Source organism: Solanum verrucosum, unplaced genomic scaffold (assembly GCF_900185275.1).
Source record: "Solanum verrucosum unplaced genomic scaffold, falcon-dt-bn FXZP01000199.1, whole genome shotgun sequence".
NCBI lineage: Eukaryota > Viridiplantae > Streptophyta > Magnoliopsida > Solanales > Solanaceae > Solanum > Solanum verrucosum.
In genome coordinates, this window is record NW_026020049.1 from 2,163,186 (window position 1) to 2,179,350 (window position 16,165).

The 16,165-nt window shown below is 26.8% G+C and overlaps 2 protein-coding genes and 1 pseudogene across 3 annotated transcripts in view; all 3 read right to left on the reverse strand.

The window, feature by feature from the left end:
• LOC125823080 (polyadenylate-binding protein 1) overlaps positions 1–16,165 on the reverse strand; it is a 239,916-nt gene that overhangs the window by 86,335 nt on the left and 137,416 nt on the right. The window lies entirely within an intron of this gene.
• On the reverse strand, positions 1,591–5,526 carry LOC125823070 (uncharacterized protein At1g28695-like; annotated as a pseudogene).
• Positions 7,100–9,619, reverse strand: LOC125823075 (uncharacterized protein At1g28695-like). The gene is made up of 3 exons (XM_049502489.1): positions 9,348–9,619; positions 8,889–9,266; positions 7,100–7,600 (listed from the first exon to the last, which is right to left on the reverse strand). Exons 1-3 carry the CDS (start codon positions 9,489–9,491, stop codon positions 7,100–7,102), a joined length of 1,023 nt encoding a protein of 340 aa, XP_049358446.1. The 5' UTR covers positions 9,492–9,619.

The window sequence follows — 16,165 nt, forward strand, 5'->3', positions numbered from 1 at the left end:
AACTACTTCATAGTCATAATAATTATAGAACCAGCTCATAGTGCCCATGATAAGGGGTCGATCTCTAACTCAATTTACAATATATATATCGTCATTCTAGTCGCATTCATATGTCTTAAATAATTGCAATAATTATAGCCTCTCACCATATATTTCAACCTTTGAATATAACTATACCATGCCTCAATGTTAGTTTAAAATGCATTAATACTAATCCTATCAATGACATACATTCGTGCTAGAAACTACAATGGTTGAATTATCCTTTGGCCTCTAAAACAACACCAATGACAATGCAACTTTAAATAATTACACAACACATCCAAATCATGTCGTCAATTCAATACATTTAATTATCATATCAAGTAAGAAAAGAATATATACACATTAAATTCTTGAAAGATGTAGGACTTGTGTAAAATGATACTAGTAATTAATAATAATCTCTTATAGTTGGAACATAATTCAATCGTTAGTATCTGATCTTTTAATTTTAGTGCGTATATTTTCTTCCTATTTTATTATATAAGCTTAGCGCAACATAATAGTAAATATATCGTGATATAATAACAAATTCAAAAAATTGATAAATTAGGACGAACAATATATTACTATATAAGAAATGTGAATAAGCAAGCAGCACTCTGTCAACACGCTTGCTTGCTTATTCACATATCAAACAAAATTGGTCCCACTCTTATTTACTTACAATTGTATTTCTTATTTAGTAGTAGTACATATTTTTAAATAGCAAAAAACATATTGGGCCCACTTAAATTTACTTGCAATTATATTTATTATATAGTAATACATATTTTTACATAGCAAAAAATATTGGAGCCACTTGAATATTGTCCATTTTCCTTGCAATTGTAGACTCAGTGAATATTTGAAATTTATTGCATTTGTTCATTTTAAATTTATATGCCTTTTAAATTATTTCAAGTAAATATTAGTAATTATTTATGTATTACTTATTTCTATTTTAATATTCCATCTTCTATCCTACATAAAATAATATATAAATTTTTATAATTTATACAAATTATGCATGTTTCTGTTTTACGTTATCAAAAAAATCATGCTAAATAAGTACTGCCTAAAATGTAGTAAATATACCCATGATTTAAATTTAAACTTTTGGTTCAATTGTCCAAAATTCTATCATATTTTATTATTATTAATTAAGTAATACATTTGCTTATTATTTCTCTATCTTTTTATCCATAAATTTCCTTTGATTTCTAATGTTAATGCTAGATCGTTGATATTATAAGTAGAAAATAAATAAATATTATTATAATTTAAAAATTAAAAATATCATAAATAAAAATTATGAATTTTAAATAATAGTGATTGGGCCCTTGCAAAGCACGGGCTACCCATTTCTAGTATACATATAAGAGATGACAATAATTTCTGATTTTCTATTATCTTCCAAAAGGATACACACAAAGCAAAGACATCTAGTTTGTTGTATACTAACTTTCTTTTCAAGAGATTCAAACTTCAACTTGAGGTGATTCTTCTTATTATAAATTCAACGATTCTTTCACTACATTAAGACTTGTTTGAATCTAAAAATTTCCATTAGTTTTTCCAAGAATCCCAACAATTCACATGTTGAGTCCATCCATATAATGTCGATGTCTGATTTGCGCTCTTAAATCTTATCCAATCATGAAGGACAACTATTAGATCAGCCAACTTAGCGCTTATACTTCGACAACAATTGGCATGAACGGTAGCAACAACGTTAACATCTTTACTATCGTCACAGAAACCGCTGAAATAAAGGGTGTCCAAGAATTTAACACTAAGCTCCAAGTGTTTGAACATTCCATCTTTCATTAACTTGATCAAAACATCTTGTTCTTTCCATCCAATGGCCTTGTCTTTTCCAGCATACCAAGCATCTAATAATGCTATGGTTTTAGTGTTTGATTTGATCATGTAGAACCCTGTGTTTATTGGATTTTCTTGACTTCCATTGAACTTGTCTGTACTTATTTGAAGGTCTATGGTTTGGTTTGAGTACAAGTTTGGAAATGGATTCCTAAGCCATAACACATCGGTATCCTGTGTGTGTCGATAAAATAAATCAGATCAGTTATTTTTAAAAAGTCAAATTAGTAACTTAAAAAAACAAGACAAGTTACTATTATGACGACAAATTAAAATATTATATATAATATTAAATAACCATACAATATACTGTATTAATTTTAATCTAGAAATCAAACTAATTTATATAAAATGTCCGAGATTTTTTTTTTACACTATCAAATCATATTTACTCAGAGGCATACCCATGCACCCATTAAGAATATAAGTTTGTCATTGTGCTGCTGGTACAAACTAGAGAAATTACCAATGAGACTTGAGTTTGAATCTAGCTACAACACTATTTTGTTGTTTTTATATTTTAAGTTTATCTTAGACTCATATTTGAGCTAAGATAATATTGATACATCCGAAGTCTTCAAATCATAGGTTCATTACTGTAATAATTTACTTGTTAGAAATAATAAGCTAGTAACATGTCTTATTTTTAAAATTAGGAATATCATATTTTGAGAAGGTTTAATATTTTTTGTTTGTATGAATCAAACTCTAATTCAAGTCCAATAAACAACAACCAAAAAAGAAAAGTCCACTAAACAAACTAAAGTGACACACGTCCCATGGTTTGTGGTTCTAGTTGTTACCTAGGAGAAGAATTTAGGAGGCGGCATATTTCACGGCAGGTTAGTAGAAATTAAATTGAAGTTTAAGGTAGATTTTTGACTTCCTTGTAACACATGTTAGATCTCTTGTGTCAGATCTCGTTAAAAGTACTACAAGCAACATCCACAGTAGTCTTGAAATATATGTACTCGTTCCTATTTAGTTGTCACAATTTTAAATTTTAGGTCTCATTAAATATTAGGTAAATTTATTATTGTATTCTTATTTAGTGTTCTTTTAAAGTTAACTTTTTAATCAATGAACATGATTTAATTAATTTTTGACTAATAAATATGAATTATTTACTTAGTTTTTCTATGTTGGTCTTCAAGACTAATAACTCTCAAGTATAAAGTAGAAAGAATAATGTCATTTATGCATTAATTATGTGAAATGACAAGTATTAAAAAATATCTATTTTTAATAAGAATGACATGTAAATAAAAACGGAGAGAGTATTAATTAGTGTTAATTAACCAAGTCCAATTAATTGAAGATATTACTTGTCTTCCCTCAGAACCATGTGGACATAATTAAGATGACATTGCTTAACAGAATCTGACCACAAAGTTGTCTCGAAATAAAATTAAGAAGCTTAATATTCGTCCTACTAAATTATTTCTTCCAACTTATAACACGTCATTTCAACTTAATTTTTCCAAATGAAAAAATAGAAAGAAGAGGATGAAAACAAACAAGACGTGACTTCTACATCCATTTTTTCCTACTCTCATACCTTAACGTGTTGAACATTCCCAAGGTCCAACCGTAGTGAAGGAAGCCGTTTAAGCTTATACTTTCTCCGTTTCATATTAGATGAGTATTTTTTTATTTTACATGGTGATTAAGAAATTAATGATTGATTAACTTTATTATTTTGCCCTTTGTTCATATTAATTGGCCTCTCGAAAAAAGAATTTTTGAATCTTCAAAAAAAAATTAAACGAGAAAAATTAATTAGTTTTATCTTAATTTAGTAAGTTATCAAGTAATTTGAGACAAATAATTTTATGCCCATCTAATATGGACGGAGGGAGTACTATAGTTTACATTACTATAACAAAATAACTTTTAATGGCAATAAATCTGAACATTAACAAAGAGTGTTACTAAAACCTTACCAACATTAATTAGTTAATTGTGGATTCAATATCGTTATAGACTTTATGGACATTTACAAAGAATGTTAATTGACTCTAAATTAATAAATATAGAGACAATTAAACTATTATTGTTAATTAATTGCTGCTAAAAATCATTTTTAGTATCGTGTGTATGGGGGTTTTGTTTCCCCTTGGACACATATAGATAGATGAATTTTATTTTTTAATTTGAGGTTGTTGAAAACCCATAAATGTAAGAATGAAAAATAATTCAAAATTATTTGGGATTTGGTATTAATTATTTAATTTAATTCATAATTAACTAGGACTTGGAGCAATATAAGTACAGGTGCTTACCTATTTTCTTGAAAATGAAGATAGTGGAGAATTACAAAAAATAATTCTAAAGGTTTATTAGTATATTATAAAAAACATGAATATGTAAGACCCTTAATTATACTGTACAGAGTTATCGATATTTGAGTTTCTAAGTAGTAAAAATAAGTATTACCAGAAATTACGGCTCAATTGAAGTGAAAAAGGCACTTGCTTTAGTTTTTCACGGCAAACACATTTTGACTAAGCTAGATCACTTTCTTTAATTCTCCCTAAACTAGATAAACTTTTAATTAATTAATTATTTGTCATTCTTCACTTTCATTTCCTCGAAATAGGTACCACCAAATATTCATATGATGCTACTAGTAAACAATCCTCTCTTTTGAATAATTCGTTCAATCTAAAAGTAACTATAATGTCCTGAAGTTTTGTAACGTTATTAAATCATAATATGAAAAAAGAAAATTTTGTAGTAAGACAAAACATACCGTAAAGATGAAGTTGTAACCTCGTTTAAGAACATCACTCAAGAACAAAGTTCTTCTCCACATCATCTTGATAAAATCTTGAGACATGAACAATTTTTCTCCACCAAAATCCACACCGTCCGTTTCGAGCTTGTAACAATGAAGATGTAAGAATTTACAACGTTCATAAGAGGTTTGATCCATGGCAACAATCAAAAGATGATTCACTAATTCCCTAGTGCCTTCTCCATGCCAAAAACCATCCAAGAATAGATCTAGCATTGCCTTATCTCCTTCTACATATGCTTTATTTACAATAGTTATTATTACCGCCTTGTTCTCAGTTGACGCTCCCATCAATGCTCGTTCAAGATCATCCTTATAATACACTCTTTCATTTATCTGCATAGACGAATTCAAGATTCAGAGTTAGAGTTAGTAGTGGAATATTCAGAATAAATATAGTCCTACGTATACACAAAAAACGCGCGAATTCAAGATTCAGAGTTAGAGTTAGTAGTGGAATATTCAGAATAAATATAGTCCTACGTATACACAAAAAACGCGCTAATGAACTACATAAGAGTAATGTAGGGTAGAGTGATTTATTTTTACCTGTTTTGAGGGGTTAAAGAGTGAGAGTTGCAAAGGAAAGAAGGAGGGGGTGTTACTTGGAGAAGTCAAGAAAATGGAAATAATAAGTAGACCAAATAACAAAATGATGTATATAATATGGTGACTATGATCAATTATGACTTTATTTTTGGTGTTATTGATCATGGTTGTAGTGGGGATGATAGATTTGCAAGGCCTAAGAAATGATCTTGAAAAAAGTTTTGTGGAGAGGAATTTTGATGGAGTTTTCTCATTGCCAACTTAGTGAACATCATGTGTTCTTTTTTATATGTAGAGCAATAAGAATAATATCAATTATGCCTGATTTATTGGACACCTATTATAGTCCAAGTGTCCACCAACATTTGACTCTTGTAATATTTTATTTTTATTTGGAATAAATAATGGCACAAACTTGAGATGAAATAAACAGTTGTCCCATATTATTACTAGCCAACATTTGGCAAATACTCTTAATAAAATAATCTTAAGTAGAGTATCTTTTTTTCACATTCAAAATTGTAACACTATTACGCTACGGGCATAAAAAATGATCTTTAGCAATAATTAATTAACGGTAATAGCTTAATTGCTACTAAATATGTACTTTTAGCGGCAATTAACACTCTTTGTATATGTCCATAAAGCCTTTAGCGACATTAGATTCAATGACAATTAACTAATATCGATAAAGACTTTAACGCTCTTTATTAATGTGTATATTTATTGCCGCTAAAAGGTATTTCTGTTACAGTGTTATACTAGATAATTTGATTCTTATTATTACTTACCAACTATGAATTCGACCTCTCTCCATTTTTTAAAGCTCTTTTTTTTACTTAAATAAGAGATCCAGAAATACATATCCAACTTTAAAATTAATGGTTTAAGTTTATGTAACTAAAAATGAACCTTAACCATAGTTAGGATCATCGATACATTGAATATGTTATAGGGATTACTAATTATTTTTTTGGTAATATCACAATTCTAGCTATGATAAGATATTTTTAAAAATATTACCACTTACATTTTCTCAGTTATTCACCGAATTGTGTACTTTCTTACTCGTAAAATGATCATTCTTCTTTATTCTACATAATATTTATTCTTATTTTTAACATTTCACAGTGAGAACTTCATACTTAATTAGGCATTTGTGAACTAAAATTTGAGATGGCTAAGCCAAAATTAACCCCTTCCCGGCATGTTCCCTCACACATACGTTTTCATTAATTAATCTGACGTGGATATATACTATTAATCATGTATTTAGATTAATTTTAATAAATTTTTTAATAGAGATCATATATTCGTATATTGTCTTAGTTTGTCTCATTATTAACAATCATTTACAGATCGTTTCTCGAATATCTCATGAGTGTTTTATTTATTTAATTTTCATTACAGTACCCGTGGTGTATAATCACCACAACTACAAGAATTATTTTCATGTATAGTACTATCGATCAAAATTTATTTGATACCAATCCCTATGAACACGACAACTTTTTTAATACACTATCTTAGCTTTGACAAGCACAAGTGATTTTTTTTTTTTCATACATAGGTTTAAACTCGACAAGTTTGCTTCTAGTAATTTTCCTATTTATTCCAACATAAGAATATAAGAGAAAAATTTGTGCCCTTTTAGATCTTCTCTTAATGGAGCAAACAAATGTGACTATTTTGCGATTTGGCACTATGCTTTTGCAGTACTTACACAAATTACCACGTGAAAAATATGTAATCTTATTATATTATGCATTTACAAAAAATACACTACCTTGCTATTTGAAAAAAAATTGTAACCATAATATTAAATTTCTCAAACATCATAGGATATCCTTAATTTCGCCAGGAATCCCGACAATGATCATGAGACGTCCACTGGAACCTCAACGTCTCATTTAGGGTGGCGCTCCTAAACCTCTTCCAATCATGAATAACTGCAGTCAAATCAGCCATTTTGGCACTAATTCTTCTACAACAGTTAGCATGAACAGTCACAACAGCCTTAACATCCTTACTATTTTGACAAAATCCACTAAAATAAACAGTGTCCAAGAACCTCAATTTAAGGCCTAAATTTCGAAATTGTCTTCCACGTATTAGCTTCTGCAGAACGTCCTGATCTTTTAATCCACTGGAATTGTCTTTTTTCGCGTACCAATTATCAAACAACGCGATAGTTTTATTGTTTGATCTGATCATGTAGAAGCCCGTGTTAATAGGATTCGACTTGGACCATTCATTGCCATTGAAATTATCTGAACTGATTTGCAAATCGATGGATTTGTTCTGACTCAAATTTGTGAATGGATTTCTTAGCCATAACACATCAGTGTCCTGTTCAACATGAAATAATTCAACATTTATCAACTTATTGAGATTGACAAAAAGTGTGAAAGTAACAATCGTTTAACCATTAACAATAAAACTAGTAAATTTAGTATAGTCTTATTGGGTTATCGGTTTAACCATTAACAAAAATCATAAAATCGGAAACCAAACCAATAACCCAATAATATTTTTTGCAAAACCATTTAAAAACCGTTAGCCCAATAACCCAACATCAATAAACCAATAGTGCTTTTTTCAGTTCGATTTATTGGTTAAATCGGTTTTTGCACACCCCTACATAGCAATAACATTTTCTTTTCACTTGATCACTTTTAACACAGTTCTAATACAATTTTAATACATATTAAAGAGAACAATTTATAAAACATATATAATACATATTTTATTGATAAATAAAATATTTATCACACATTTTAATACACTTATAATACATTGTCTCAATTTCTTATAAAACAAACATAATATATTTTAAAACATTTATAATACCTATATATTGCATACATAATTCACTTTTAATACATATTGCAGATTTATCATAGTACTGTTATATAATGCTACAAATAGTAATAAATAAAAAGTATCACTAAAATCAGTAATTATTTATTAAAAGATATCTTTTTAAGTAAGTTTTCCAATTTGGTTTTTAAACTTTGACTCCAATTAAATAAAATTGGCCCATTCAATTTTCTAACTTACTTGACCCAAACATTTACCAGACTTTGTTCTTTTATTTACTCTTCAAATTAAACTTTTTTTTTTTAATTTAGTGTTGACCAATAATGAACGGACATAAATGTAATTAGAGGAATATTGGTAAAATAGGTAAATAAATGATATATTTATATTTAATGTGATAATTAATCCTAATGCATTTTGGTCAATTTCCATTTCTTTGAAAATTCTGCAAGTTATCAAATTGGTGACAAATTCCACACTTGAATGGTCTTATATTCCGCCGCGTTAAGTTATTTGAATAGTACACGATGAGTGCATTTTATACTTATCGTTGTCTATTATATTGATTATTGAAAGTTAATATATACAATAATTTAAATAAGGGAAAAAGCTCAAATATGCATTGAACTTTGAGAAAAGACTCATTTATGTCACCTGTTAAAAGTTTGACTTATTTATGTCATTTTTCGTTAGAGAAAAGGCTCATTTATTTCATTATTTGTTAACTGAAATGACATAGATGAGCCTTTTTTTCAAAGTTCGATGACATATTTGAGTATTTTCCCTTTCCTTTAAATAAATGATAAATGTTGTTTACCGTGAAGACGAAGCTATAACCACGCTTTAGAACATCTCCTAAGAACCTGGTTCTTCTCCACATCATCTTTATAAAGTCTTTCGACATGTATAATTTCTCCCCAACGAAATCCACACCGTCCGTTTCGAGCTTGTAACAATTAAGATGGAGGAATTTGCATCTTCGATATGATATTTGATCCATCGCAACGATCAAAAGGTTTTTTATTAAATCATCGGTACCTTCTCCGAGCCAAAAACCATCCAAGAAAATATCCAACATCGGCTTATCTCCCTCCACATATGCCTTATTTACAATCGCGATAATTACCATCTTGTCTTCCGTTGAAGCTCCCACTAATGCTTCTTCAAGTTCATCTCCATACATTTTCATGTTAAACTGAAATTAATACATACATACATAGTTAATAATTGATGAAAGATATACTTATATTAAAATTATGATTAATTAATTGCTTACCGTTTTTGTAGGTTGACTTGGATATAAAGCAAAATTGTTGCTCTTAGAGGAAGAAGTTAACAAGAGAATATATAATAACACTATGGTAAGAAGTATGTACAGAATATAGTGATAGTATTCGTTGATGGGATTCTTGAAATCCATATTGCAAGACTGACTTCGGTTAGGTTATTTTATCAATCTCGATGTTAAGAGATGAGAAGAGGAATTAAGTAAAAATGACTAGTTGCGTGGTTTTTCTAAACTCCAACTAAATTTGTGCTTCCCATTGGTTTTGTACTTCTCTTTTTATTTGTTCAACTACTTAATTAGTAGCGAATTCTTTAAATAGCCCACGAAATTTTTCATTGACAAATATTGTAAAGAATTTTCAAATTACGTGTGCTATTAGAATAATTGGTTGATTAAAATATATTTTATTCTTAGTTCCTAAATAAAACTTTAAATGTCATTGTTTGAATTCCTCCGTCCGTTAATCAAAAGTCTCGGATTCAAGCCTTGAATAATAAAAAAAATGGCTAGAAGCGTAAGTAGACATTGAAATTTTGTGGGACTCTACAAGATGCGTTCAATTCGAGTTGGGACTCTATAACGCGTGTTCAACTCCAATTAGGATACTCAACCCTAAACCCTAGTTCATGTCATCTCGAATATTCCGAAAATTCTTGAAATATTCATAGAGATCAAAATCAATCATCCTAGTTGAACTCACCTTGTAGAGTCCAACTCAAATTGAATGTATCTTGGAGAGTCCAAACTTTTGCATCATCCCCTCAAATAAAACATGTAATGTGCATATCAGATTAATCATGCTTCAACCTAAGTATCCGTCAGGGAGAAAAAACTTTCAAAGTCTGAGACTTTAGAAAGCTTGTGAAAAGTATATAGAATATCATGTGACGGACTTTTTCCACATTTGTAAACTGTTACTATAAAACTTAAAAGAATATAGAATGTTCAAACGAGCTTGACTTTCTTCTAATAAAATAAATAGGAAAACAAGGTATTCTACGTGGAAGTGAAATTTTTTTCTCATTATTAATATTATATTTTTATGAATGTTAATTACTGTCAAAATGACACCGCTAAGTAGAGGTGTATATGACCGGGTTGGTTCGGGTTTTTCAAATATCAAACCAAACCATTTGTGTAAAAAATTTAAATTTATAAACCAAACCAAACTAATAAAATTCGGATTTTTTCGGGTTTTTCAACCTCAGATTGGCTCGGATTTTTCAAATACCAAACCAAACCATTGTGTCAAATTTTTAAATTTATAAATCAAACCAAACTAATAAACCTTGAATTTTTTTAGATTTTTGGATTTTTTTGGTAAAGTTTGCATACAAACATATAATTAACTTGTGCTCCAAATATTTCTTTAGTCCAACCAAAATAAATTATCTAAGTGTTTCTTAAAAAATAACACAAAATATGAGATGAGTACTGATGACACTAAAATATTCAATAAAAAATAATAATGAAATCATCAAATAAAATAAATATTGCAAAGTCATAATGAAAATGATGATAATTTAAAAGTACTAAATCATGCTAAAATAAGTTTAATAAGTATTAGTTACATTACTAAATATTTAAGAAAAATTAAAATTAGATTATGCATTTTAATTGTCTAAACCAATGTAAAACTAAAGAACAAATATTCAATATTATTATCATTCTTAGTGTTGAATTGATTTTCTTTTTGCATTAGTATTAAATTGATTTTGATTTAAGTTTTATTATAATTATCAACATCTATGAACTATAATCTTTATTGGACCATTCCGAATTCTAAGTTTAAACTTGAAATAATATATTAAAAGATAAAAACTATGAAATAGTATAAGAAATATTTAAAATTATATCAAAGTAAATATTTTTATTTATAAAATAAAATTTTAAAATTACATTTATAATGTCGGGTTGGTTTGGTCTCGGGTTGTTTTTTTTTAGTTAAAACCAAACCAACCCAATTATAGTCGGGTTTTTTTTCCAATACCAAACCAAGTCAAACCAAACCATTAGTCGGATTTTTTTTTCGATTTGACTCAATTTGCGGTTTGATTCGGTTTTCGGTTCGGTTTTGTACACCCCTACCGCTAAGTAGTAGAGATGAAACCTAAACAACGTACAGATCTTCAATTATAGTGGATAAAATATAAAAATAATAATTATTTTTTCTAGCAATATTAAAAGTGACAAGAAAAAATAATTGTATTTTATTGAAATTAATTTGAATTCATGCTAAAAATAAAAAGAAACACACGTCTGAATTGAATGAATCGAAAGTTCAAACCAAAGGAGAAGAGAGTGGGCTTTCACTAAATACTAGACCTCTTATTCTAGCTGGAATATGGGATACAATTGAAGATCCAACCCATTTGACTATAACAAATTTGTTGCACAATAGAGATGAAATGCATGTATTGTGCAGCAAGAAAATTACAGTCGGAAGTAGGAGTGGCAAATGAGTGATAGGATTGTATATGGATCGAGCTAATATAAATTGGATTATGATCCACCCATATATAATATAGGTAAATATGGATTTGATCAAATATGATAGTTTTTTTGGGTAAAATGGTTGTATCCCACTTTAATCTCCTAAAGCCAAAAAAATATTAAATTAAAGTTAAATTGTTAATACCTCAACCTCTACCACCCCATCCCACCCCACGCCACTCCACCCCACCCTACCCCTATATTATTATTATTTTTTAAAAAAAAATTCATAAAAAAAAAAGAAATTTTAATTTTTATATTTCTATTATATAGAAAGGTGAAGACGACCATGATGATCAAGGGCAAATCCGTAAATAAGCAAAATGTACAGCTTAATAGGAATTGTACTTCATGCATAGGAAGTACTGAAATTCCAAAAAAACCATCCAAATTCTAGCATATTCTTAAGGCCACGTGGCTATCCACACATTGGAAGAGTAAAACAAAACACATGGACTTCTATAAATGTAGGGCTCATTATTGTCTTCAAAGTTATCACAGTAATTTTCTTACTTTTTTTAATATACTAATAAGCTTATAACATTAAAAAATCATATAGAGTACTTTTTTTTCTTTTCTTAAAGTAGTGTAACATTCAATCTACTCAATTGTTGTATTTTGTCATTCCTTCTTAAATTCATAAATAATTTATATTCATCATATTTACGAAAAACAATTAATTTCATATAAAAGGCTATTATATATATAAATATACACACTAGACACAACATTCCGTATTAGCAAAAACATAATATTATATATCTTTTAAATTTTTAAGTTGTTAATTATTATGATTTACAATATTATTTACGTCAATTTCAATATATATATATATTTGAATTTGGAGAGTCGGTCAATTTTTAATTGTTTTAAATATTAAAAGTTATTAATTTTTGTATTATATATATTTTAAATTATTAAGTTGTTAATTATTATGATTCACAATATTATTTACGTCATATGTGATACAAATAGAATTTAGAGAGTCGGTCAATTTTTAATTGTTTCAAATATTAAAAGTTGTTAATTATTGTATTATATATCTTTTAAATTTTTAAGTTGTTAATTATTATAATTTACATTATTATTTACCTCAGTTTCAAATAATGTATGTTACTTCATCTATCCTATTTATGTGGCACTAATCGAATTTTTGACTTACAAATACAAATATCTTCATTGAAATTTCATTAGTTAATTGGTTGTTCAGTGTAATTTTTCTTCCGTATACCATTAATTGAAACTAATTGAATATAACACAATAATGGGTTAAAAGGAAAAGATTAATGGATAGTGCCTTAATTTTAAAAATCAACTTTCTTTCCATACACTACTTTATTTACCCTAGAATAATATAAGAAATTTTCAAAAGTAGAATTCAAAACTAAAAAGGGTCACAGTTCCTTTGCACAAGTAAACTCCAAATCATTTTTATTTTTTTGGTATTTCTCCGAAATATTAAATAAAAAAATTAAATTATAATTTCATGTAGCACATAGTAGAAAGCACAGAGCAATATATCGTCAACATAAGCCAACATCTAATATGACCTGGATAAATTTAAAAGGCATTACAAAACTTCTTACAAAATCTAAAGAAATTAACTTAAGCTTCATATTATAACATTTATCATAATATGCATTAAATATAGGAAACTGCGAGACCAGCATAAATTTAGATGGTTTCGAAAAGTTAAAATATGTGCATTCACACACTCAAATTAAAACTTTTTAGATGAATTTAAGAAAAGTAGACAAATTGTCATGAAATCTTGAATTATTATAATAAAAAGGTAAAAAATATGTGAAATCGCATGTTCAAATTAATATTTTCTTAGAAGAACTTAAGTGGAGTAGACAATAAAATTGCCATAAAATCTTGAATCACTGTAATTAAGAAGTCGTGAGTATACCATTTAGTTGTAATAGGAGAGTTCTTGTTTTCATTTTAATTTCTTGTTATGAAATCAACTTTTACCTATATTTTTGAGTCACAAACTTTAAAACAGTTTTCAAAGTTATACAATATCAATCATTAATCATGTTCTAGAACAAATTTAATCTAAAAAATATACATCATAAAAGAAATTGAAATAAAATACCATTTTTTAATATATTATTACCTCACATTAATAGAATTAATTAAGAATTATAAAAATTGAAAGTGAATGAAGACATGAATATATATTAAAATTTCTAATAAAGAAGACAATTATGGAGGGAGGTGAAAAATTGATTGAATTGAATAAATATTTTTTTAATTATAAAAAATTAAATAAGTAAATAAATTTTTCTCCCATCTTTTAAGATATGCAAAATTAAATAATGAAAGTTATGAATATGAAAGATTAGATAGTTATGAGTATTTTATTAATATAATTAAGACTATATCATTTATAAATATGTAGAGGTGTGAGTTATAAAGATGAATTTCTTATATTAATTAATTGTGAAAATAATAAATAAAAATCAAAAAAGGAGAAAAAAGAGAGATAAAAATAACTTTGCTTATATCTGATTTTATAGATTTTATATATATAAATAACATTTACATTTGTAATATTTTAATTACAATAATATTTATAAATGTTTTAAATTAAAGAAAGAAAGAAAAGAAGGAATCTTGAAAAGATAAAAGATAGTAGTATAATATAAATGAGTGACGAAAGAGAAAATGTAAATGTAGTTATTTTCAGAAAATTTTAAAAGCATAATTATTTTGGAAAAAAAAAAGGAAAATAAAGAATGAGAAAGAGAAATCTTAGGAAGATACAATAGTGTAGTAATAATGAGGAAAGAGAAAAGTTAAGTGTACCTATTTTTCTGATTTTTTTTTTAAAGAATAAATTAAGGGGAAAAAATTGACAAAAAATATAAATGGCAATCCTAGCCAAAGAGAGGTGCCACCTCACATTAGATTTTTATCATCCAACTTTATAATGTCTCTTAAATATTTAAGTTGTTCATTATTGTGATTTATAGTATTTTTTTTATGTCAGTTTCAAATAATTCATGTTACTTTCTCTGCCCTAATTTATGAGACATTAATAGAATTTTGAAAGTCAACCAAATTTATTATATGTTTTAAAAATATCTTAAATTGTTAATTATTGTAATTTCTAGTTTTTTTACATCATTTCAAATAATATATGTTATTTTGTGTGTCTTCGTTTACGTGTCACTGTTAGAATTTTGAGAGTCAACCTAATTTTTTTTATATATCATCTAAATATTGTAAATTTCTAATTATTGTGATTTATACATATTTTAAATAATTTTTAAATATATAAAAAGATTTTTTAAAAAAGTAAGACAAATTAATTAAGACGAAGAAAATATAAATTTGATATGAATTCTAGAAAAAACTATTAACTCTATATCATTCTACACGAGAAAGGAATATAAAGAAAATAGTGTGTCATACTAATTACTAATCATTTTTTTGTTATTATTTAAGATAAATTACACGTTGAACTTCATGTAATAATGAGATGCGCTTCTTAATTCTAATTTTTACTTGTGAACAGTAAATTAAAAATATAGGCATTTAAGAAAATAACATATAACAATTTAATATAAAAATAAATTATTTTTAAAATCTATAAATTTATATCAGTATGCAATAGTAAAAAGTAAATTAAATTTTAAATCATGAGTATTACCAAAATAACAAATATTCCCATAATTAATACCGATAATACCTGAAACTTGTTTTTGAATTAATCTACATTATTACATTATTTTATTTATGCAAAGAGTTTGATTGGGGAAAAAAATATTGATCAAATTCGATTTAATATTTTTGTCAACAAATTTATTCTTTAAAAAAAAAAAAAAAAAAATAGTAAACACTTTAAATTTCTTTATGAAGAATTGATATTAAATTTGTAAGTAATTATATATATATATATATATTTTTTATTTTTATTTTATTACTATATCTTCTTCTCTTACTATATAAGTGGTGGTTCCTCACTACTATCAAACCAATCAAAAAATGCCACGTGGGCCTAATTAATATTTCTTTCTTTTATGTAATATTTTCTATTTCTACTTTCTATTTCTTTCTATTAATATTTCTTTCTTTTATATAATATTTTCTATTTCTACTTTCTATTTACTTCTTACTTATATATCTTCTTATCTCTTACTATATAAGTGGTGGTTCCTCATTACTACCAAACCAATCAAAAAATGCCACGTGGGCCTAATTAATATTTCTTTCTTTTATGTAATATTTTCTATTTCTTTCTATTAATATTTCTTTCTTTTATATAATATTTTCTATTTCTACTTTCTATTTACTTCTTACTT

What these genes read in the sequence shown, in the direction of transcription:
- LOC125823075 (XM_049502489.1), bottom strand. Translation starts at nt 9,491, where the DNA reads ATGGATTTCAAGAATCCCATCAACGAATACTATCACTATATTCTGTAC. An exon ending in CAAGTCAACCTACAAAAACG is followed by an intron (nt 9,267 to 9,347) that starts GTAAGCAATTAA and finishes TATTAATTTCAG; the next exon opens with TTTAACATGAAAATGTATGG. An exon ending in GTTATAGCTTCGTCTTCACG is followed by an intron (nt 7,601 to 8,888) that starts GTAAACAACATT and finishes CATGTTGAACAG; the next exon opens with GACACTGATGTGTTATGGCT.